General features: G+C 37.9%; 3 protein-coding genes across 5 annotated transcripts in view; 1 reads left to right on the top strand and 2 right to left on the bottom strand.

The window, feature by feature from the left end:
• Positions 1-325: 325 nt before the first annotated feature.
• On the bottom strand, positions 326-13464 carry cpox (coproporphyrinogen oxidase). Of its 2 annotated transcripts, none has more exons than XM_087783639.1 (7): positions 12841-13464; positions 12621-12764; positions 10728-10838; positions 10487-10628; positions 8774-8992; positions 8505-8609; positions 326-531 (listed from the first exon to the last, which is right to left on the bottom strand). In XM_087783639.1, exons 1-7 carry the CDS (start codon positions 13376-13378, stop codon positions 447-449), a joined length of 1344 nt encoding a protein of 447 aa, XP_087639765.1. In that variant the 5' UTR covers positions 13379-13464; the 3' UTR covers positions 326-446. The 2 variants fall into 2 exon arrangements, with proteins under 2 accessions (XP_087639765.1, XP_087639764.1); XM_087783638.1 differs by lacking the exon at positions 326-531 and adding an exon at positions 7062-7446.
• A 1078-nt stretch (positions 13465-14542) lies between these two features.
• ccdc181 (coiled-coil domain containing 181) lies at positions 14543-18964 on the top strand. Of its 2 annotated transcripts, XM_087782555.1 has the most exons (6): positions 14543-14597; positions 15162-15271; positions 16623-17459; positions 18369-18515; positions 18579-18736; positions 18793-18964. In XM_087782555.1, the coding sequence occupies exons 2-6, from the start codon at positions 15170-15172 to the stop codon at positions 18962-18964; spliced, it is 1416 nt and encodes a 471-aa protein (XP_087638681.1). In that variant the 5' UTR covers positions 14543-14597; positions 15162-15169. The 2 variants fall into 2 exon arrangements, with proteins under 2 accessions (XP_087638681.1, XP_087638682.1); XM_087782556.1 differs by lacking the exon at positions 14543-14597 and having other exon boundaries at positions 15158-15271.
• A 1096-nt stretch (positions 18965-20060) lies between these two features.
• The window catches only part of p3h2 (prolyl 3-hydroxylase 2), a 55725-nt gene continuing 52714 nt past the window's right edge, over positions 20061-23071 (bottom strand). Inside the window, exons 13-15 of the mRNA XM_087783637.1 lie at positions 22042-22117; positions 21798-21938; positions 20061-20862 (exon numbers count right to left, since the gene is read on the bottom strand). Of these exons, the coding sequence (XP_087639763.1) occupies positions 20770-20862; positions 21798-21938; positions 22042-22117 (310 nt within the window). The 3' untranslated portion in view covers positions 20061-20769. The remainder of the gene's footprint in view (positions 20863-21797; positions 21939-22041; positions 22118-23071) is intronic.

The following is a 23071-nucleotide window of genomic DNA, read 5'->3' as shown; positions in this document are numbered from 1 at the left end:
GATTTATACTTTTTTGGTTTAATTAAAAAAATGGAAAGCAATTTAAAGTCATATCTGATATTGTTGAATCAAATCCTATATATTTTTTATACATTTTTATAATGTTATCCTATATTTATTTTAATATATTTAATGTAAATATGTATGTAATATATAATTTCGGGCCCAGAAAATCATTTTTCAAGTGAAATAAAATTTGTATTTTTCTCCCAAGAACAGATTAATTTAGACTCTATTTAAAATAGAAATATTTTATTTTATTCATTATCTAATCATTTCTTCTTTATTTTTGCGATTTACTGTATTGCCATAACATTTTATTTAAATGAAAAAATACATGTGTATATATTTATTGACGGATCAAGAGTCGTTGCCTCGGCGACGAGGAAACATTGGAAGTAGCTCCCGGTGGAACCAGAGCTGCTGATCCGGCGGACGAGTCGGCGTCACACCCACTCCTTGGGGTTCCTCAGCACCTCCAGCATGCGGGCCTCTGGGGAGTCCTCGGCAGGCTGGTGCATGTACTCCCACCTGAGGAGGGAAACCGAAGACCGTGACGATGGAGCGACGCCTGCAGACGAGCCGGACTCACCTGGCGGTGAGAGGCAGCGACATGATGATGCTCTCCACTCTGGTGCCCGGCATGGCCAGACCGAACTTGGTCCCTCTGTCGTACACCAGGTTGAACTCCACGTACCTACAGGTGCGGAGGTCGGAGGTCAGAGGTCAGAGGTGAAAGAGGAGACTCACAGTTTTTTCCTTCCTCACCTTCCTCTGCGCAGCTGCTGCCACTCCCTCTGCTGCTCGGTGACGGGGTCGTCCAGGTGCCTCAGGACGATGGGCAGGTAACAGGGGCCGACGGCTCGGGCGCAGGTCCTGACCAGGCTGAAGGCCTCCTCCTGGCTGGGGTAGTCCAGCCCGTCGAAGATGATACCCCCGATCCCTCGGGTCTCCCCTCGGTGGGGGATGTAGAAGTTTTCGTCGCACCTGAGAGAAAGCACTCCTGACATGTTTTTCACGACATTCATTCAATCCTTTATTATTTTTGTTTCATCAAGTCTTAACCCTTGCGTTATCTCAGGGTCAAGGTGACCCGATGGCCTGAACGACCTCCACCACTTCGTATGTATTTATTGAAGCCAGGGAGGTCGTTCATCTTGAAACAGAATCAACACAAGGGATACCACAAACACATTTGTTTTGAGGCCTTTGGGTCACCTTGACCCAGAGATAATACAAGGGATACCACAAAAACATTTGTTTTGGGGCATTCAGGTCACCTTGACCCAGAGACAACACAAGGTATACCACAAATACATTTTTTTTCGGGCATTCAGGTCACCTTGACCCAGAGACAACACAAGGTATACCACAAATACATTTTTTTTCGGGCATTTGGGTCACCTTGACCCTGAGACAACAGAAGGTTTACCACAAATACATTTTTTTTCTGGCCTTTGGGTCACCTTGACCCTGAGACAACGCAAGGTATACCACAAGAACATTTGTTTTCGGGCCTTCGGGTCACCTTGACCCTGAGACAACACAAGGGATACCAAAAACACATTTGTTTTCGGGCCTTTGGGTCACCTTGACCCAGAGATAATACAAGAGTGAAGAAAATTGGCATTTTGAGTAGAATAATAAAAATATTGAATGGATTATATCTTGAACAATCACATTAAATGTAAATATAAATATAATAATTGTATGTATAACGAAAGGTTTTTAAATTGGTAAATGCTGGGCCATCAGAGCACTAAATTGGTTCTTGAACTTTTCTTGAAGTTTATAAATTAATTTATTTTCAAACGAGCAGTTTCTCCTTTTTTTGATTTAAAAAGTGACAAACATCCATCCTCACTGTTACATTTGTCACTGTGGCCTGAACTCTTCCATATAAATCCATCTCAACTCTATGACGGATATTCATTGTTGTAAAAAAAACAACACTAATGTAAACATGTGTCGTTGCTTCTTTGCACGAACATTATCTTTATTATTCTCAAGAAAATGACTTTATTTTTTCGTCAACTACCAACTTTTATGGTCGATCGACCATTTTCTTCCTCGTGATGAAGTGGAAATAATTCACCAGACGCTGGACTATCTCTGGATCTATAGACGTAACGTAGTTCATTATCAGGCAGACACAGGAAGACTGCACCCTGAACCAGATCCGGGAACAGCGAGACCACAGCCCTGCACTGTAACTGTGTGTGTGTGTGTGTGTGTGCACGTGCGTGTGTGTGTGCGTGTGTGTATGTGTGTGTGTGTACATGTGTGTGTACTTGTGTGTGTGTGTGTGTACATGTGTGTGTGTGTGTGTGTACGTGTGTGTGTGTGTGTGTGTGTGTACATGTGTGTGTGTGTGTACGTGTGTGTGTGTGTACATGTGTGTGTGTGTGTGTACGTGTGTGTGTGTGTGTGTACATGTGTGTGTGTACGTGTGTGTGTGTGTACATGTGTGTGTGTGTGTACATGTGTGTGTGTGTGTGTGTACGTGTGTGTGTGTGTGTGTGTGTGTGTACATGTGTGTGTGTGTGTACGTGTGTGTGTGTGTACATGTGTGTGTGTGTGTGTACGTGTGTGTGTGTGTGTGTACATGTGTGTGTGTGTACGTGTGTGTGTGTGTACGTGTGTGTGTGTGTACATGTGTGTGTGTGTGTACGTGTGTGTGTGTGTGTGTGCGTGCATGTGTGTGTGTGTACCATTTCTTGAACTCAGAGTAGTACTGAGGATGGTGTTTGTCGCAGGCCTCCTTCAGAGTGTTGTGGAAGTGGAAGGCGTCTTCCTCGTCGATGTAGGTCGGGGTCAGGTCGGTGCCGCCGCCGAACCACCACACCTTGGATCCTGGGACACGAGGTGAGGAAGAGGAACCGTGGAAGGATCGCGTCGTTTCCAGAGAAACACTCACCGTCAGCGTCTTCCACCTCGAAGTACCTGTAGTTGAAGTGCACGGTGGGGATGTGGGGGCTCCTGGGGTGGATCACGGAGCTCACGCCCATCGCAGAGAACGGCAGCTTATCTGGAGGAAGACGGAAAGAAAGTCACTTTTTTAATAGTGATGGTTTGATGAAGCTTCATAGATGGTGGTCTCTGCACTAGTTAACTTTGTTTTGAACAACTGTTCTAATGAAACATTATTTTTAAACTGATGGCGCCACCTACTGACCTCTAAACAACATGACTCTGTTTCATGAAGCTTCATCAGACCATCACTAGTTTTTAAGACTTTTGAACTCACTTTAAACACAACTTCTGACCCACTCTCTGCTGAGTCGTTTTCTCAGATCATTATATCGCTTCCTCTGATGTCAAAGTACAGAAAGGTTTTTTTAATTTTTTAATTATAGAAAGTTACTTTGATAAAAAAAAAACATTTTCAATAAAAAAAAGTAATGAAGAAAAAAAATGCTTGAGAATGCAAGAAAAAGTTGCCTCAATGAAAAAGATTAAATCGGAAAAAAAATGCTTTAATAAAAAAGGATTTCATTAAAGAAAAAGCTTCTTTGAAAAATAATTAAATAAAAAAAATAAAAAAAAACATTTTAAATTAAAAAAGATTTCTTCATTAAGAAAAAAAAAGGATTTGAAAAATTCCTTCAATTAAAAGAAACATTTTAAAAGGAACTTTAATCATAAAAACTAATTTTGATAACAATGATTTGCTTCAATTATAATAATAATAATAATAAAAAAGATTTAATCAAAGAAAAAGTTGTTTCAATAAAAAAATAAAAAAACATTATCAATTAAAACAGATTTCTTGATTAAGCGTAAAAAATGTATTTGAAAAAAGTAAAAAAAACAACATTTTAATAGGAACTTTTATCATAAAAAAACTAATTTTAATGACAAATATTTGCTTCAATAATAATAATAATAATAATAAAAAAGACTTTATCGAAGAAAAAGTTGTTTCAATAAAAAAAATATATATATATATATATTTTTTTTTTTCTGAAGTGATTTTTAGTGTTTGGGCCCAAATGATGTGTCTTAACCCTTGAGTTATCTCGGGGTCAAGGTGACCCAAAGGCCCGAAACCAAATGTGTTTGTCATATCCCTTAAAGGCTTAAAAACTAAATCCAAATCGATTTCATGTTTATTTTTTTGATTGAAGATGTCTTTATTTCGATTTAACTATTTTGATATTACACAATCGCTTTGTCTAAACATCCATAATCACTCTTGTTAAATATATCTAAAGTTGACTCGACAGGGAAAGAACTGCTTCAGAGAAAGTCTAAGGAAATATTTTTTAGTGAAAACTAAAGGAAAAGAGTGAATTGACAGGATTTCCCTTCATTATATTTTTTTATCACGAGGCCAGAATCGCATGAAGAAAAAAAGGAAAAGCAAGTCTCGCACCATCTCTTCCTGCAGGTACTTTCCCACTCTTCCTCATCTGTCTGGCGGCCTCTTGGGTCATGTTCCCCGACATCACCGACACGTTGACTCCTGCCTTCTCGAACACCTTCCCATCCTGCAGCACACAGCTGATGCCACCTCCACCTGAGACACACACATGTCACACACACACACACACACAGATGATGGATCCTCTCACCTTCTTGTCGGTACCACCGGTCCACCTTGAAGCTCCCTCCGTCCACCTCCTCCAGAGCTCTGCAGAACTGCGCCTGAGTCTCCATGATCATCATCTCCATCCTGGTGCACATCTCCTGCTTCTTCTCCTGCAGGACGCTGACGTCGGTGACTGGAGGATGAAGGAACCTCCGACATCTTTCCTGAATGTCTGCGTCTGTCATGCTGCTGCTGAAGAGGCGACCGTTGAATTGAGCCTCTGTAGCTCCTGATACCAGAGCGAGAGATAACTGTGTGTTTCTTCTTATGGATGCCAACCCTGGTGCTGCTGACGCTCCTCACACTCAACATCTCTTCTTCTGATGCACGTGGTCGCTGGAAACAACTGCAAACATTTTTGATTAAAAATAAGTTACTACAATCGGGAAAAAATATTTTGTATTAAAATAATTATGCTTCAATAAAAAAAAAAATATTTTTTTAATAATAATTAAAAATAAATAAATAAAAATGTTTCTTCAATAAAAAACATTTAAAATTAAAAAAAAAGTTGCTTTAATCAGAGAAAACGTTAACAATTAAAAAAAAAGTTACTTCAATCCGAAAAATATATTTTGAATAAAAAATAAATATGCTTCAGTAAAAAATGTAATACATTTCATTAGGAAGAAGAAAAATTCACTTAAATCAAAATTAAAAATATCAATAAAAATGTTTCTTCAATAAAAAAAACTTTTCAAATGTAAAGAAAGTTACTTTAATCAAAGAAAACGTTTTAAATAAAAAATATATATACTTCATTGAGAACAAATATTTTCAATTTCAAAAAGAAATGTAATTGCTGCAATAATGAAAACAAATATTTAATTCAAGAAAAATTAGCATCAATAATAAGAAGTCAATTAAAAACAGTAAAAATTAATTATTTTAATCGGAAAAACTATTTTTAATTGAAAAAAAGTTGCTTCAATAAAAAAAAAAAATTATTAAAGAAAACGTTGCATTAAGATAAAGTTTCTTCAATAAAAAAAACTTTTTTTAATCAAAAAAAGTTGCTTCAATCAAAATTCGTTTTCAATAAGAAAAACGACTTTAATAAAAAAAAATGTTTTCAATATAAATTTTTGCAATATAAATGAAATATAAAAATATATATAAAACAGTTGCTTCAACCAAAAACATTTACAATTTTAAAAAAGTTACTTCGATTGGAAAAAATATTTTCAATCAAAAAAAGTTGCTTCAATAAAAACAGTTTTCATTCAAAAAGTTGCTTCAATAAAAAAATGTCTTAAACTAAAATAAATATGTTATATAAGTTGCTTAAAAGAGGGGGTTTTAGTTAAAGACATAGTTGCTTCAATTAAAGAAATCATTAACAAGTTTCTTATTAATTAAAAATATATATATTTAAAAAAAATTTGATTCAATTTAAAAATAAACATTAGAAAAAAATATGAGTGAAATGTGTCTTAATTGTTCAAACCTAGTCAATTGAATCTGTTTTTGGATTGAATTAAAAAAAAGTTTTGGATTGAAGTAAAAATAAAAAAGAGGAATATTTGTATTATTAAATAAAGCCTTTTGTGGTTTTTTTTTAATCTAATTGAAAATGTTTTAAATTCGTTTTTTCTTTAATTAACCAACTTTAATTGACTGAATAACAAAAAGGGGTTAAGAAGAAAAAAGTCAATGAAAACAGGAGAAGAAAAAAAATACTAAAGATAACATACCAAACTCAACATGGTGAAAACATGTCTCTTTAAATACGCAGTTTTCCTCAAGATAAAAGTTTTCTAAAATTTTGTCTTTGAACGCAACATTTTTTATTCATTTTACATATTGTTAACTTAAATACAGTAAAAACAAAAACCTATGAATGTATAGATCTGCAGCAAGTCACCTACATGAGTAAATTTCAGCCCCTCAGGCCTGAATCCTTGTCAGAACAAGACTCCACGAGGATCAGCCTCACCCGACCATGAGTGACATGGAGTCTGAACGTGATCTCAGGGTTAAATTCTCTCACTTTTACAAGTCCACGGTCCGGCGCCTGCAGCACATTCTCCCGTGAAACCCGACTCGGTGCGAGAAGTCTTTTGCTCTCAGGCTTTGTTTTTAAGTTAAGTGGACCTCTCGCTCACCTGACCTCACCTGACCTCACCTGGCCGTGGGTTCTTTCAAACTCAAGACAACAACAGTCTCACTATTGCTCGAGCAAGTCTCCACCAGATGATCTCCAGGATCTTGAGTCTCACTGTCAGTCAAGCTTCTTCTGCCGACTCATCGAAAACTAAAACTTATTTATAGAAATCCAAACTTATTTTTAGTCCATGTAGTTTCAATGCGGTATTTTATTCTCCTTTGTCCACAAATATATTTTCCTAAAGCACTTTTTGTGGACAAAATGAAATCATTTCCACTTTCGACCAGACGGGGGCGCAGTTCCATTAACGCTTGAAATAATGAATACATTTGTACGGAATATTCTGCATGAAATCAAACACACTTGTTGAGTTGATGCACATTTTTTTTACTGATAAATTAACAATTTTAACAATGAACAGAATTTGCTACAAAGACAACTTTTCTTGTCTCAGGTGGAAGATCACAATTAAAGATTTTTTTGTTTGTATAAAATTATTGTTTTTAAACTTTATCACACTGGCGTGAACTCATAAGTGCATGTTTGGACGACATCAGGACGGAAGCTCGAAAATATAATCAAACAAACATGAACAGGAAGCGTTGATAAGAAAGAAAGGGATCTTCATCGGACTCTGAGAGTGGATCTGCTCAGACGTGGACGTCACACCCACTCCTTGGGGTTCCTCAGCACCTCCAGGATCTCGGCCTCTGGTGAACCTTCGGCGGGCTCGTTCATGTACTCCCACCTGAGGAGGGAGGAGGGGCTCGGTGACCAGGAAACACACTTTGCACAAAATAAAAAGGAGGAACATAAAGTGAAAATGCTAATCTTTGTGGAGGTGAGACTCAAAACAAGATTAAGGGATGACGACCAACATCACAAGAGAGGTTTAAATCCTAAACATCAGGTTTCGTAGGTTAACCTTTGACCTTGATAGTCCATTAGCTTCTTTGTTTAACTTGATCTTGGGCCACGTTTACTTTTGTAGCCTGAGAAACAAACCCACAAACCAAACAGCTGAAAAAAATATATATATTTGGAGATTGTTTTTTACTTGTCGAAGCTTTTAATTAAGAATTTAAATATATATACAGTATATATTATTTTCCCTTCTCATAGCAATTAAGGCTCATATTGAAATATTTAAAATAAATGTTTTTCTTTACCTTGTTATAGTTTGTAGCTTCTCTTTTTTACAGCATTGAAATGTATGTTGATGAGAATTATCTTTTGTTCCTCATAATGAGCGAAAATATTTTCACTATAATTCTAAGAAAATCTGAACAAAAACATCTTTCTTCCGAAATTAATTGTGATTATATAAATAAACTATAACGAGCATAAAAATAAGTTTTACTTTCAGAATTTGACCTCCCCTTTCGATATGTGTTGCTAAAGTATTTGTATTAAATGAACGAATATAATCTGTTAATCCAGTTTGAATTCATGTTTTTATTAGTTTTTTTTCTGATCAGTCTCATGAAATCACAGACTCTAGTTCATTTAAACATGATTCAAATATGTAAATGAGGGCGTGGAAAGGGATGAACAAGGCTGCGATTAATTCCACATTAATTGGGATGTACAAAGGAAAACTACTTTTATTTGTGTGTACGTGCAGATTCATACATCTGAATATTTTTGTGCGTGCACCAGTTTCTGGATTTAGGTGTCCGACCATATTAAGTAGAAGATCCACAAACTTCCTTGTACGCCAGGCCCCTGGACTCCATTGATTTTTATTTTGAGCTCACCATCTTAGGGGCCTCATAAAACGAAAGTTAGAGTTTAAAGATGTGTTACCTGGCGGTGAGAGGAAGTGACATCAGGATGCTCTCTATCCTGGACCCTGGCGTGGCCAGACCGAACTTCACTCCTCTGTCGTAGACCAGGTTGAACTCCACATACCTGGAATAGAACCGAAGTCGGAGGTATTTTTAAATCCCGGCGTACAAACACTTGGCTATTTAAAGGAGAGTGAAAGGTCGTGGGATGAGGTCGGGAGTCAGATGCGTGATGGGGGGGTGGAACCGTCAGTAAACACTTGAGTGAGTCAACAAAAATCGACGCACCTTCCTCGGCGCACCTGCTGCCAGTCCTTCTGCTCGGCGGTGAACGGCTCCTTCAGGTGTTTGTTGACGATGGGCAGGTAACAAGGCACCACGGTCTTGGCGCAGCTCTTCACGAAACTGAACGCCTCCTCCTGACTCGGGCCGTCCAGGTCGTCGAAGAAGATCCCGCCGATGCCTCGGGTCTCGCCTCGGTGGCGGATGTAGAAGTACCGGTCGCACCTGCGGATCATCGCCGGCACATCAATCAGATTTAAAACGGTTTTAAATTAGAAAAATAAAGTTAATTCTGGGCTCTTTCTGACAAGCTCTCAAATACAACAGTGATATGTGGAGATGCTAATGCTAACAGCTGCTCACAGCTACATATTTTTTAAATAAACAACCATGAACTTCTGCACAAGATAACTGTGGATCTTTTAAACGTAAATCTAATTTGGAAGGAATTCAATAAATCTATCATCTGTCATTCAGATCTGGGTAGTAAGTGCGACCCAAAGTGAAATTTTATTTCTTTACTTAAAAACTTAGTCTAGAATTATTTCTTTCTCAAATATATTAAATGAATTTTGCTTAGCAGCAACAAAAATCTGGAACTCATAAAAAAAAATAACAAGTAACTTCATTAGCAACAAAAAGAAACAAACATAAATGAAATATGAACATTTTATTCAGGAAAATAATAATATAATCTAAACATTTTTTCTCTATTTTCCTTTACAAACTTCAAAAGATTTCAGTATATTTTATTTTATTATTTTATTTCTTTTTCTTTTTTAATTGTATGTAAAGTGAAAAGATGACTCGTTAATAATATGTACACATAAATATATATATATATATATATATATATATATATATATATATATATATATATATATATAAACACACACACCCTTAATAACCCTTTATTATTAAGTTGCTTATATTGAGAAAGTATATGTATAATAAATTAAAATTTAATAGAATATTATAACAATTCCAAGCTTATCTGTACAATATCAAGGCTCGATTATATTTTGTAATTTTCCTTACATTCGTTTTCTATACTCTACTGTTTCTTAAGTATTTTAATTCAAAGTTTAGGCATCATTTAAATCCTTTTTGTTTGTTATGTTCAATAACAAACATGAAAAAGCTGATGATTTTTAAGAAACATGGACAGATCTCACCTAAAGAAAACCACTGTCATCAACAATTAGGAACTAAGTGTGATTGAAAACAACAAATACATCTCGCTAAGATGATACAAAACACCATTTTAAGGAGACACATTTTTTTAAATCCATTCGTAAAGGAATAGTATTGGAGTATTGTATTGTTCATGACGGAAAGTCTTATCCGACATTAAACACATCCATCCAACGGTTAATTTTTTCCACTGAGTCACTCCTTTTATTTGAGCGGATTTGTTCAAATAAAATGAAGGTTCTTATCAGAAATTGACCATCTATGACCAGCTCCTCCTCAAAGTTTGTTGCAGATTGTGTCGAGGATGTTTGACCGTTGACAAATAAACCACTTTCTTATCATCCGCCCACAGAGCACACACACGCCCTCCATCCCCCCACACACACACACACACACACACACACACACACACACACACACACACACACACACACACACACACACACACACACACACACACACACACACACACACACACACACACACACACACACACACACACACACACACACACGTGAGCCGTACCACTTCTTGAAGTCGGGGTAGAACTGTGGATGGTGTTTGTCACACGCCTCCTTCAGAGTGTTGTGGAAGAGGAAAGCGTCGTCTTTGTTGACGTAGATGGGGGTCAGGTCGGTGCCGCCGCCGAACCACCACTGCTTGGACCCTGAGACGCAGCGAGAGGAAGGAGAACAAGAGGCTCATTCTTTTCGCCAGCGTCGACTGTGACATGTTTACCGAGATACGACAAGTCAAGGCCACTCACCATCCTCCTCCTCGATCTCGAAGTATCTGTAGTTGAAGTGCACTGTGGGGATGTGGGGGTTTTTGGGGTGGATCACGGAGCTCACTCCCATGGCGCAGAAAGGCAGCTTCCCTTCGAGGAAAGACGAAAACACGGGTTAGCAAGAGGCGTCGCACAGGAGTCATGAACTCTCATTAAATTAAAAACATCTTAAAAACCGGATCAACTGGATCTTGATTCATTACCAAAATAAATTAATCTTACATCTTTATGCAAGTTAAACTCATGACTTTTTAGGGTCAATAAAAATTACATTGCATTCAGCAATCAACCAAACATTGTGAAAAAAATATCAACCCGAAGGCCGGAAAATAAAAATGTATTTGAGGTATCCCTTGTGTTGACTCTGGGTCAAGGTGGATTTCTTTATGGGCCTTGAGGTCACCTTGACCCCTGAGATAACGCAAGAGCGAAGGACAATTTTACCCAAATGTTTATTTTAACATTTAAATAATGAGTTTTTAGTCCACTGAAAACTTTCTTTAAACTGTCATCTTGATAGTTTAAAAGAAAAAAATCCTGCACAAAGTACACGTTGCCTGATTGGACTTTCAGCCGTGAAGAAAAACGTTGGTTTGACAGTCAAATCGTTGAATTGAAAAGTTGAATTTACACATGTTGGCCCATAAATAAACTTCCTTAAAAACGTGTCGTGTTATAAAGACTTTTAATTTATTTCTTCGGATCTGCTAGAAACCTGTGATTATATTATTATTAAAATATATATTTATACAACCAAAACTTTAATAAAATCAATTATATTAAATAAGAAAAATCGGATGAAAAATAAAACAAAATAGTAAATAAAAATATTAATAATGATTCAAATAATAAAAGTAATCCAAATACTATTGATAGATGAACTTTATTGATCCCTCTGATAGTAATTAATTAAAATTATTCAAGTCAAAGCAATAGTCAATTAAGAACGTGCTAAAATTTATTATTATTATCATTTATTTCACTTGCTAATTAATTGTATATATACTTTTATAGCACGATTAAAAAGGAGGAATAAGAGAATATAGGTATCAACAAAAATATTGTATCAAGGGAAAAAATAACAATAACAACTGAAAACAATAATAACAACAAAAATAAAGTTATGTTTACGTTCAACAACACTAGTATTTATTTTAATCTTAGGGTATATATATTCAATATTTTGAATTTAGTTTTAAAAACATGTTTTGCACATTCAATTATGTACATTTAAATAAGGAAAATGAATAGTTTGTCATGGTCGTCTGTCTAAAAACGAAATTTCGTTGCCAGTTTCACTTCTGTGTTTTCTGTGCAATGACAATAAAAGAAAGTCTAAAGTCTAAAGTCTAAAGATAGTTTCGCTACAAACAAGCTTTAAAAAAAATGGACTTATTTAACTTTTTCGGACAATGTTGCGGCTTCAATACAAAAGGGACATAGTAGACATTATGAAGGTATTTCAATGTTTTTCTTGGGTCTTTTCGGATGAAGCAAAGTGATCCCAGTTCACCTGATCTCATGTGGACCTGCAGAGCTTCAATGATGGTGAACCATCACCTTAACAGTGTGTTATCAGGCTGTAACATTTATTTTATTATATTCATTCATTCATTGTCAACCGCTTTATCCCGGGGACTGGAACCAATCCCAGAGTCATAGGGCGAGAGGCAGGGGACACCCTGGACAGGACGCCAGTCGGTCACAGGGGACACACACAAAGACAGACAACCATTCCCACACATACACTCATACCTATGGACAATTTCCCAAAGTTCTCAATCAGCCTCTGTATGTTTTTTGGACTGTGGGAGGAAACCGGAGTATCCGGAGTAAACCCACGTAACACAGGGAGAACATACAAATACACACCATCTTTCCCCTTGAGGACCTTCCCTCGGCTCCTCATCTGTCGGGCGGCCTCCTCGGTCAGGTGTCCGAAGACCACCGACACGTTGACTCCTGCCTTCTCGAACACCTTCCCATCCTGCAGCACACAGCTGATGCCACCTCCACCTGAGACACACACATGTGTCACACACACATGTGTCACACACACACACACAGGTGGACAGATGATGGATGCTCTCACCTTCTTGTCGGTACCACCGGTCCACCTTGAAGCTCCCTCCGTCCACCTCCTCCAGAGCTCTGCAGAACTGCGCCTGAGTCTCCATGATCATCATCTCCATCCTGGTGCACATCTCCTGCCTCCTCTGCTGCAGCACCGTGACGTCGGTGACCGGCGCGGACATGAAGCCCCGGCATCTCTCCAGGATGTCTCCCTCCTCCTCCTGCTCCTGGATCTTCTCGCTGGTCTGAGGAACCTTCCTCGCCATCTCAGCCCGCTGCAGGAGGTGCTGTCCGCCGGCCATGACTCCCGCCGCCGCCGTCGCCGCTCCAGCCAGTGCCATCAGGATCCTCCTCCTCCTCCTGCCTCCTCCGCCGGTTCCGCCTGCGGTCCCGCGGGACACGAACCGAACCGCGGGTGTCTTGGAGAAGCATCTCGCGCCTGGAAGCTGCGCGCGACCCTGACAGGTCTCCGCGGACACTTTAGAGGGAGAAACTAAAACTCGCCTCCATGTTAAGCGACCGAGTTTGTTTGCGGAAGTGAACGCTAACGTCGCCATGTGTGAGGATTATGGTCTGTGCGCGAAAGTTCCCCGTTTATTAATAATCAACTCATGATGTGGTCTGAAGTTCAACCTACGTGTTATCAGGCATGTTCCAAAATGATTGGTTCCTGCTTCTCGTAACACCTGGGTAATGTAGTTTTTCCCGGCATTCACCGGTTAATTATTCAACCGGTAGCTTGAGTGTAGTCACTACGCAACCCAGAATCCAATGCGTTCAACGACAGATACTGCGCCTGCGCGTCGCGACAAAACTGTACTAACTTTCAAGAATTTTATTTATTTAGCATTTAACTTGTACCATAACCATGTCATATGATGATGATTTTAACAGTGTGTTGTTTCTCACCCTCTCAAAATAGCGTTATTTTATTTTTTTTAAATTAGGGAATCTGCGCCTGCGCGTTGCGAAACAAACAAGTGGAACTTTAATTTTAAACAATTTTATTTATTCAGCATTTAACTTATAGCATTACCATGTCGTATAATGATGATTTTTGCAGTGAGTTATAAATTACCCTCACAAAATAGCGTTATTCTTTTTATTTATATTAGGGAATCTGCGCCTGCGCATTGCGAAACAAGTTGAACTTTAATTTTAAATTATTTTATTTATTTAACATTTAGCTTATCACAAATAAACATTATGTAGGATCATGACTTTAGAAGTGCATCCTGTTTAATTTAAAAAAAAGGATGTTACAATCCAAATAGCGTTCTTTGTAAAAAAAAAAAAAGAGAAAAAAGTAGCGCAACTGCGCTTGCGCATCGTGATAAACTATGTATCTATCTGTACTTTCGATCTTTAGTTATTTTTATTTTTTACGTATGGCGTATGATGCTGATTTTGACAGTTTTTACCTTACAAAAATGCTAAAATCAAAATAGCGTTCTTTTTCCAAAACGAGTTATTTACTTTCACTATTTACACGGTTTTACAAAAGTTTTAAAGCGCTTGTTTAATTTTTTATTAGCGGCGAGCGTTTCTTTCGCATTCCCCCGTTGCGCATGCGCAGGTCGTAAAGCGTGTTGTAGGTCTCCATGGCGACGAGTCTGCTAAAGACGGAGCAGCTTACGAGCGCAGGTGTCTCTGCAGACGGACTCTGTCTGAGTGGGTTTACGTGGGCCGTCTGATGGTCTTACTGTCAACACAGCAGCTTGCACGGAAGTTCCCTCTTCAACTGAGCAGGACAACAAGACAAGAGAACTTGAGCAGGTGAGATGACAACACAAACACACACTCACACAAACACACTATTATGACTCACAACACAAAATATACAGAAATGCTGTGAAAGTAAAATGTTGTTACATAATACTTGATATTTTTGGACACTTTTATTAGTTGAAAATACAACTCACCTCAGTGTAAGTACTGTATAGTTTACCTGTGATACTGTGTGTCCAATATTGCACGCACAACTACACAACAAACACAATTTGATCCCGAACATCCTGTTTAAGTAGCAACGCATCTGTCAAGTGTAATAACTCATTATTATCATGTTGACTGTTGCTTAAAATCAGGTTTTTTATTTATTTTTCTAATAACATTTTTGTGTAATGTGTTGAGTTATATTGGATTAAATCAGACCAGTAGGAGTAAAAAAGAAAAGTTTATATCTACACAAATAACATCCAGTAAAACAACATTTTTATGTTGTTGTGATACACTTTGGTTCGAACACTTTATCACTAGTTTTAAAAGATACTTTGATGAGGGAGAACATGTAGTTATAAATGAGTACTGAGGCCCTCAGGAGTCTTGTTCTCGCTTCAGTTGTGACCATGAGTGAAGTGGGCGTCACCAGGTCCCAGGAGGAATATGAGGATGACTTCGAGAAGGACCTGGACTGGCTCATCAGTGAGGAGGACCAGAGCGCAGACCAGGTGCGTCACCTCATCAACAAATTAATTCATTAAGAAAACAAAAAAGTTGAATTGATATTAAAACGTTATTTGGCAGATTGACTTAAAAAAACATTTATTTGAGAATGAAGGAAAAATGTGTGGTGTTTGCACACAAGTCGCGATGAATATAAGTTATAAGATCCTGATACTTTGTTTTGTCGTGACTCAAGTCCTAAATTTATAGTGTAATTATTATTTTTTTAAACCCTTGTGTTATCCCAAAGGCCCTTGAGATAACACTAGGGGTTCAACTTGTAACCATGAAACTCAAAATCTTTATTTTTATAGACATGTTTGCTTCTGTTTTCAATTAGACGCATAATCTTAGTCAATCAAATGCAACATGTGGTTAAGCCCCACATGGACACTTATATTATTTACATACTGTAGTATTCACAGGAATCTTAAAAAAAACCTTCTCATGTAATCGGCAACAATCTGGGGATACAATACACTTCGCGATACAATATAGTGATACTGTAGTAACAGTAATATATGTGTAGTATTGTCCAGTACTTGACTCTGGTGTTGCAGAATTTACAGACCACATGACTCTTGATGAAGTCATAACTTATTTCATTTGTTTTGAAACCAAAATATGTTCAAACATCAGCCTTTAGGAGTCCACTGTATCCTCTCGTCCTCAGTCATCAACCAGATCTCTTTGTCTATTAAGCTACAGAGGGCATAATAATTGCCACCTAGCAGTTTAATTGTGACACAAAAATGAACAAACACTGTGAATATTTGCCGTCCCTATTTACGCAACATCTATAGTAAATGAATTATAAATATATTATATTGTATACACACCTTGCATACATGTAAACCATAAAATAACTTGAATAAAATAATAAAATAAATTTGTAAGATAATATTAATAAATTGATACAGTGCTGTTAAATATCGATATGTTAGCGGGAAAAAAAAGATTGCGATACAACACAAAAATAAAAATTATATTAAGGGATTCTTCTACACTAGCATTATTATTATTATTATTACTACTATTACTATTATTATTATTATTATTATTATTATTATTATTATTATTATTATTATTACTATTACTATTACTATTACTATTACTATTACTATTATTATTATTATTATTTTCTCCTCCTGAAGTTGTGGAAAGTAACAGGCTTTCAAACAACAACCGGGCTGTCATCGTGTCTCAGGCACCAGTGTTGTTGTTGTCGTCACCTGATCTCCACACGAGCACGTGACACCTTCTCTCTCCACGCATACGTTCTGATACTGTCACCGGCGCCTGATGCAACATTAATGAAGAACCCGCTCCACACCTCGGTCTTCTTGTCTCCACCAGGCCTCGGACTTCGACGCCATCGAGGCGGAGATCGACAAAGAACTGGCGGACGACGAGAAACACAGAGAGAAGGAGAGAAAAGTGAGGAAAGTAGAGGAGAAAGCAGAAGATGACGAGAGGTGGCCTTCACCCATGGAGCCGGTGGACTTCGACCCGGACAGAGACAGCCTACAGAAGTTCTCCTCCGGGGTTCCTCCTGCTCCCGGGATGGAGGAGCAGACGGAGGAGGAGAGGAAGTACATCCAGGAGAAGATCCAACAGGCCAACCGTGACCTGCAGGACCAGGAGGCTCCTGATCTGGGTCGACGCAGGCGGCTGCATTTCAAGGACACGCTGGTGACCCTGGTGGTTCCTCCCGGGTCAGAGGCGGACGTGTCCGGGAAGCTGTCGGAGCTGCAGCTCTCGGGCGAGGAAAGATCTGAGGAGGCGCCGGCGATGAAGGAGGGGAAAGTTCTGGTGGAGAAAGACGGGAAGTTCGACCTGGTGAGCCTGGCAGAGGTGGAGAGTCAAGGTCTTCTGCCTCGCATCCCCGACAGCTCCCAGGACCCCTCCAGCAGCAGGACTCCCCGCACCAGCTCCTCTCCTAGATCCCGCCCGGGGTCTTCCCCCCTTCAGACCGGCGGCCCCCGCACCTCCATGATGCCTCGACCTCCCGCTCAGCCCAGGAACCGGCCCAGTTCGGCCACGCACAGCCAGAGAGCCGGGCCCAGGAGGAGCGCCGGGAGACGGGTGCAGTCGGCCAGCGGGACCCCCTTCCAGGCCACCTTCACGCTCACCCCCCAGCAGAAGGACCTGCTTCTGAAGATGAGGGACAGACAAGAGAAGCAGGCGAGAGAGGTGAGAGGTCAACGTTTTTATATTTAAATTTTTTATTTTTTTTATTTTTTTTTATTTTTAGTTATTGGAATTAAAATATCAAACTCTTTGTGTAAAAAACATCATCAATTTTGAGAATATTTGATTTATTTAATTCAATTATTCGTTAATAACAAATGTATCTTTTAATGTAGAAATTATTAAAATCGATCATTCAATAAAAAAAAAAGTATTATAGAATATATTAAGATTCATTATTCAATCAAAACAAATAATCAATTTGAAAATATATAAATAATTTAATTGATAACACGGGGGATACCACAATCACATTTTTTTCTCAGGCCTCTGGGTCAAGGTGACCCTGAGATAACACAAGGGACACCACAAACACATTTGTTCTCAGGTTCTGGGTCACCTTGACCCTGAGATAACATAAGGGATACCACAAACACATTTGTTGTCAGGCCTCTGGGTCACCTTGACCCCTGAGATAACACAAGGGACACCACAAACACATTTGTTCACAGGCCTCTGGATCACCTTGACCCTGAGATAACATAAGGGATACCACAAACACATTTGTTGTCAGGCCTCTGGGTCACCTTGACCCCTGAGATAACACAAGGGACACCACAAACACATTTGTTCACAGGCCTCTGGGTCACCTTGACCCTGAGATAACATAAGGGATACCACAAACACATTTGTTGTCAGGCCTCTGGGTCACCTTGACCCCTGAGATAACACAAGGGACACCACAAACACATTTGTTCACAGGCCTCTGGGTCACCTTGACCCAGAGATAACACAAGGGATACCACAAACACATTTAATTTTGGGGCCTTTGGGTCACCTTGACCCTGAGATAACACAAGGGACACCACAAACACATTTGTTCTCCACGGTTAAAGAGGACCTTGTCCACAGGCGGAGGAGAGGCGGCGGGAGGAAGAGGAGCAGAAGAGGCAGGAGAACGAGCTGGCCTTCAAGGCGTGGCTGCTGAGGAAGCGAGGGCAGCTGCAGGAGGAGAAGAGGATCATCAGAGCTCAGGAGATGGAGAGGATGAACTCCAAGGTAGAAGCGGCAACATCTCGATCGCGTCCTCCTCGATGACGAGCAGAATGTTCCTCCTCACAGAAGGAGTCCAGTGACCCCGAGGAGGCCTACAGGTCGTGGCTGCAGAGGAAGCAGGAGCAGCAGCAGCGGGAGAAGCACCTGGTGGAGCTGAAGAGGCAGGAGGAGGACGGAGGTTACCTTCTCCGCAGCAGGGAGGAGAGCGAACGTGCCTTCAAACTGTGAGTTCCTTCTGTTCTTCTTCTCCTGGACGTCACGCTCACGTCCGTCTCCTCAGGTGGTTGACGAGGAAGCGAGCGGAGAAGAGGGCGGAGCAGCAGGAGGCGCGAGAACGCTCCAGGAAGCTGGTTCTGGAGGAGAGACGAGCGCGACGCATGCGAGACCTCATGTGTTCGGTCAGCGACTCGCCTCCCTTCAGGTTCACGGACTCACTCAACTGTCGCTTCTGATGACACGTTTACTTGAAGACTTTCATCATCAGGAGTATGAAGTTTATCACTATGAAGAAAATATTTTTATTTTGTCTATTTAAAGTATATTTGTGTGCCGTGAAGGACGTCGTCCACTTGAACTGCTTTATTAAAGTGGATTTTCAAGAAGGCTGGAGTTGTTTCTTAGAAAGAATCTAAACTCAATCACGCTTCGACCCAACATGTTATTTCAGAATCAAAACCTCTTTGCTGAACAATAAAATGAATCTTAAAATTAAAATGATAATTAACAAATCATTTTAAAATATATTTAAAAAATAGAAATAGAAGAATAAATAAAATGAATAAATAAAATAATAATGGATGAAAGATAGAATAGAAATTAAATACAATTAAATAATAAATACGATTTAAATATATTTTTGAAATACAAATATATAAACTAAATGGATAAAAAATAGATAAGAAATGAAATACAATTAAATAATAAATACAATTTAAATATATTTTTTAAAATAAAAATATATAAAATACATGGAGAAAAAAATAACATAGAAATTAAACAAAAAATAATAATAAATACAATTTAAATGTGTTTTTAAAATACAAATAGATAAAATACATGGATAAAAATAGAATAGAAGTTAAATGCAATTAAATAATAAAGACATTTTTTAAATACAAATATATATAATACATCCATAAAAAATAAAAGAGAGATTAAATAAAATTAAGTAATAAATACAATGTTCTTAAAATACAATTATATCAAATATATAGATAAAAAACAGAATAGGGATACAATAAAATTAAATAATGAATACAATTTAAATATATTTTTTTAAACAAAAGTATAAAATATACAGATAAATAAGAGATTAAATGTAAATTAAATAAAACATTAAATGTGAATATATTTAGAATAAAATAAAACTATATGAAATACATAGATAAAAAATAGAATAGGGATTAAATCAAATAAATTACTAGACCTTTATCATCCCAAGATTCCCTTCTAGCTAATGGTCGACTGGGTGGCGTGGCTGGAGGGCGAAGCATGCATGAGGTAGAACCTTATAACTGAGAGTAGACGACCAAAGAGAGAGAACAAATGTATACTTAATGTCTTTAATTTATAGTCATAAACACATTTTGTTCATTCATTAAATATCAGTGAAAGTGGCCAAACATAGAAAACATCAGGAGCGATATTCTCCGCAGCAACACGAAGCTACGTAGACAAACAAAGCAAAAATTCTCTCGTTGATTTGTCTCCATACAGTGCACAACTATCATCCGTGTCTACGACGAACACAAGGATCATACATTTATTGTATTCCTTGAAACAGGAATGATTGTCTCCTCTTAATACAAAAGTTCCAAATAATAAACGCTGACGGTTGCAGCAGAATCTGACCACACATAAATAAAGGCGACATACAAACAAACACACACACTTGAGATTCCAAACATGAAACAGACAACGTTTTTGTTAAATATTCACGATTAGAACACACGATATTTCCATCACAGAGAACACAGTGCACGGCGTAAAAATGAAGAGTGTCACGTGAAAAGTACCGAACATGTAGAATCACTGATATGAAGTGATACAAATGTACACAAACTAAATACGTCGTTGTGTGTTTTAACTCCTTCACAGTGATCATAAATTAAATGATGAAAACTCAAGTACGGGCGTGAGGAACACAACAACACAAACAATATCAGCAATCTTGGACGTTCCAACAGTACAAAAATAAAATTGTTCTGAACCAAATTCTGTCTTTAAATAAATAGTAATGGAGGGGCTGAGGGGGTTATTAGAGTTCGTCTTTAGGGTTGATGTTGAGGTCGTGACCCCACGCCGACTCCGTGTCCAGAGCCTGGATCACCTCGTCTGCTTGAAGTCTTTCCTGTGGAGGCGACAGAGGAGACGTTGGTCAGGACAGGGAGCAGGTTTGCTGGTGCAAATCCCTCAAAGTAAAACACCTTTAGTCAGAATATTTATTACAGAACCAACTTCCAAACAGGGAAGGCTTTGGTTGTGGTTTCAAGTGAAGGTGCGCTCCCCCTGCTGTCCAGAAAAGGTATTACATGCTCACATATTACCTACGTTAAGGGTTAACATATGTACAGATAATTAAATGCATATTCTGAGTAACTAAAATGACACTTAATCAGACTTCAAGGAGAATAAAGTTGCATTTATCTGAATCATTTCTCAACAAAAGTATCAACAACATTATGGTTTACAATAGTTCTGTATAAAATATACGTTATGATTTTTTAACAAACTACAATGTAATATCTTTCTTCTAGTCAAACAGATCACGGAAATACTAAGGAAGTAGATTATTCGAAATAAACTCTCTGAATAATTATATGAGAATATAAATAATTCCTTAAAAAATATATTGTATTATTCAAGGTTTAGTTATTCCTCAAAACAATGTCTCTTATTGTGGCTAATACTAAAATATCTAAATATCTAAATCAGAATAAGATTTAAAAAATAGTCATGTAGACAACTTAGTATTTTTTTTTACCATGTCATGTTAAAGAAAAGTATATCATTTTGTTGAAATAAACTCTAAAATAAGGTTAATAAAGTACATAAATATATTGTGATTCTTTGTTAAAGCAACATAAAACCTGATTTTAACGTATTGCAATGAATGCTATTTCATTTTTATGTATTTTAATCAAAAAACAATGTAGTTCAAGTCATTTAAAATGTTCGTTGTACAACAGTAACTTTGAAAAAACCCTGAAATTATCATCGTGGTCCACTTCCACATGTAAAAGACTAGGATTTCATGTTTGACAATGGTGACCTAAATAAATGTACCAGTTCTCTGAAGAGGGGGTCCAGGGTGAACCAAAGTGCCACCGCACACCGCTGCCCCCTGGTGACGGCCTTCACTCCGTGGGGGTTCTCCCCGCCGGAGGAGAAACCCACCATCCTCCCACATTTGGGCTTAATGGACGCCTAAAACCGGAAAGGGAAATTCATCAGATACGGACAAAAATATTTGAAGCTTAAGTCAGAACACAATACAAAAGTGGAAATAGATGTCACAATGAAATCGTACCGTGACTGTTTTTGCGTCCATCTGAGTGAAGATGAACTCGCCTCCTTCAAAGTCTCCATTGAGATACAACAGTGCACTGCAAACACAACACATGTGTAACTAAAACACAACACATCTACAGTGTATATATGATTATAGTAGCTAATTAAAAATCAAAACTGTATGATTTCTTTGGTATATTTTACACCTACCTACATTTTTTTGCTCTCTATTTTTTTTACATTTAGATGAGTGTCACACTTTTTCTGCAACGAACTGACCCCGGGCCCCTCATCAGAGAAGGGAAAAGTTTGAGGACCCCTGCTATAAATAATAATCATAATATATAGCAATAATTATCCTTCAATTACTTTATTGCGTATATTAAATATATATTTTTAAATTTAAAATTAACATGCAAATATTCATGCCATTTTTTATTGTAATAAAGTTATCTTTATTTGTGGGGGTTTCTGTGTTGCAATTACAACTCGGTCCGCTAGATGGTGTCAGTCATTAAATTCTCCAAAGCTAAAGAAACTATGGAATCCCGGCTAAGACTGAGAATGAGATACAGCAGACCCAAACATCAATAATCAGGTTTTTTAAAACAAATGAAAGCAGTTACATGTCAATTCTGCAACACCAGAGTCAAGTACTCGACAATAATAAATATATGTTGTTAGTTCTATGGTATCGAAATCACATCTCCAGGATGTAAACTACTATTCCCCAACAATATCTTAAAAATGTAATGTTGAATTTCAGAGAAAGTCGTATTTAAATCATGATATTTTAGTCATATGTCATTGTCAAGGATGAAAGGTTTGTGGCGCTATAGCATGACAGCCACGACAACCATCTTTTTAATGAAGCAGTGTCATTATTTTCAGAGTCCACTAGATGGCACTATTTTCCTGTGTTTTGAACAACTGTTCTAATGAAACATCACATCATTTTCAAACTGATGGCACCACCTACCCACCTCTAAACAACATGACACTGTTTCACGAAGCTTCATGAAGCTTCATCACTAGTATAAATCAACATG

The sequence above is a fragment of the Callionymus lyra genome, chromosome 2, assembly GCF_982586985.1.
Source record: "Callionymus lyra chromosome 2, fCalLyr1.hap1.1, whole genome shotgun sequence".
Taxonomy (NCBI): Eukaryota; Metazoa; Chordata; class Actinopteri; order Syngnathiformes; family Callionymidae; genus Callionymus; species Callionymus lyra.
Note: the sequence above shows the minus strand (reverse complement) of the source record. Positions and strands in the feature narration are given on the sequence as shown.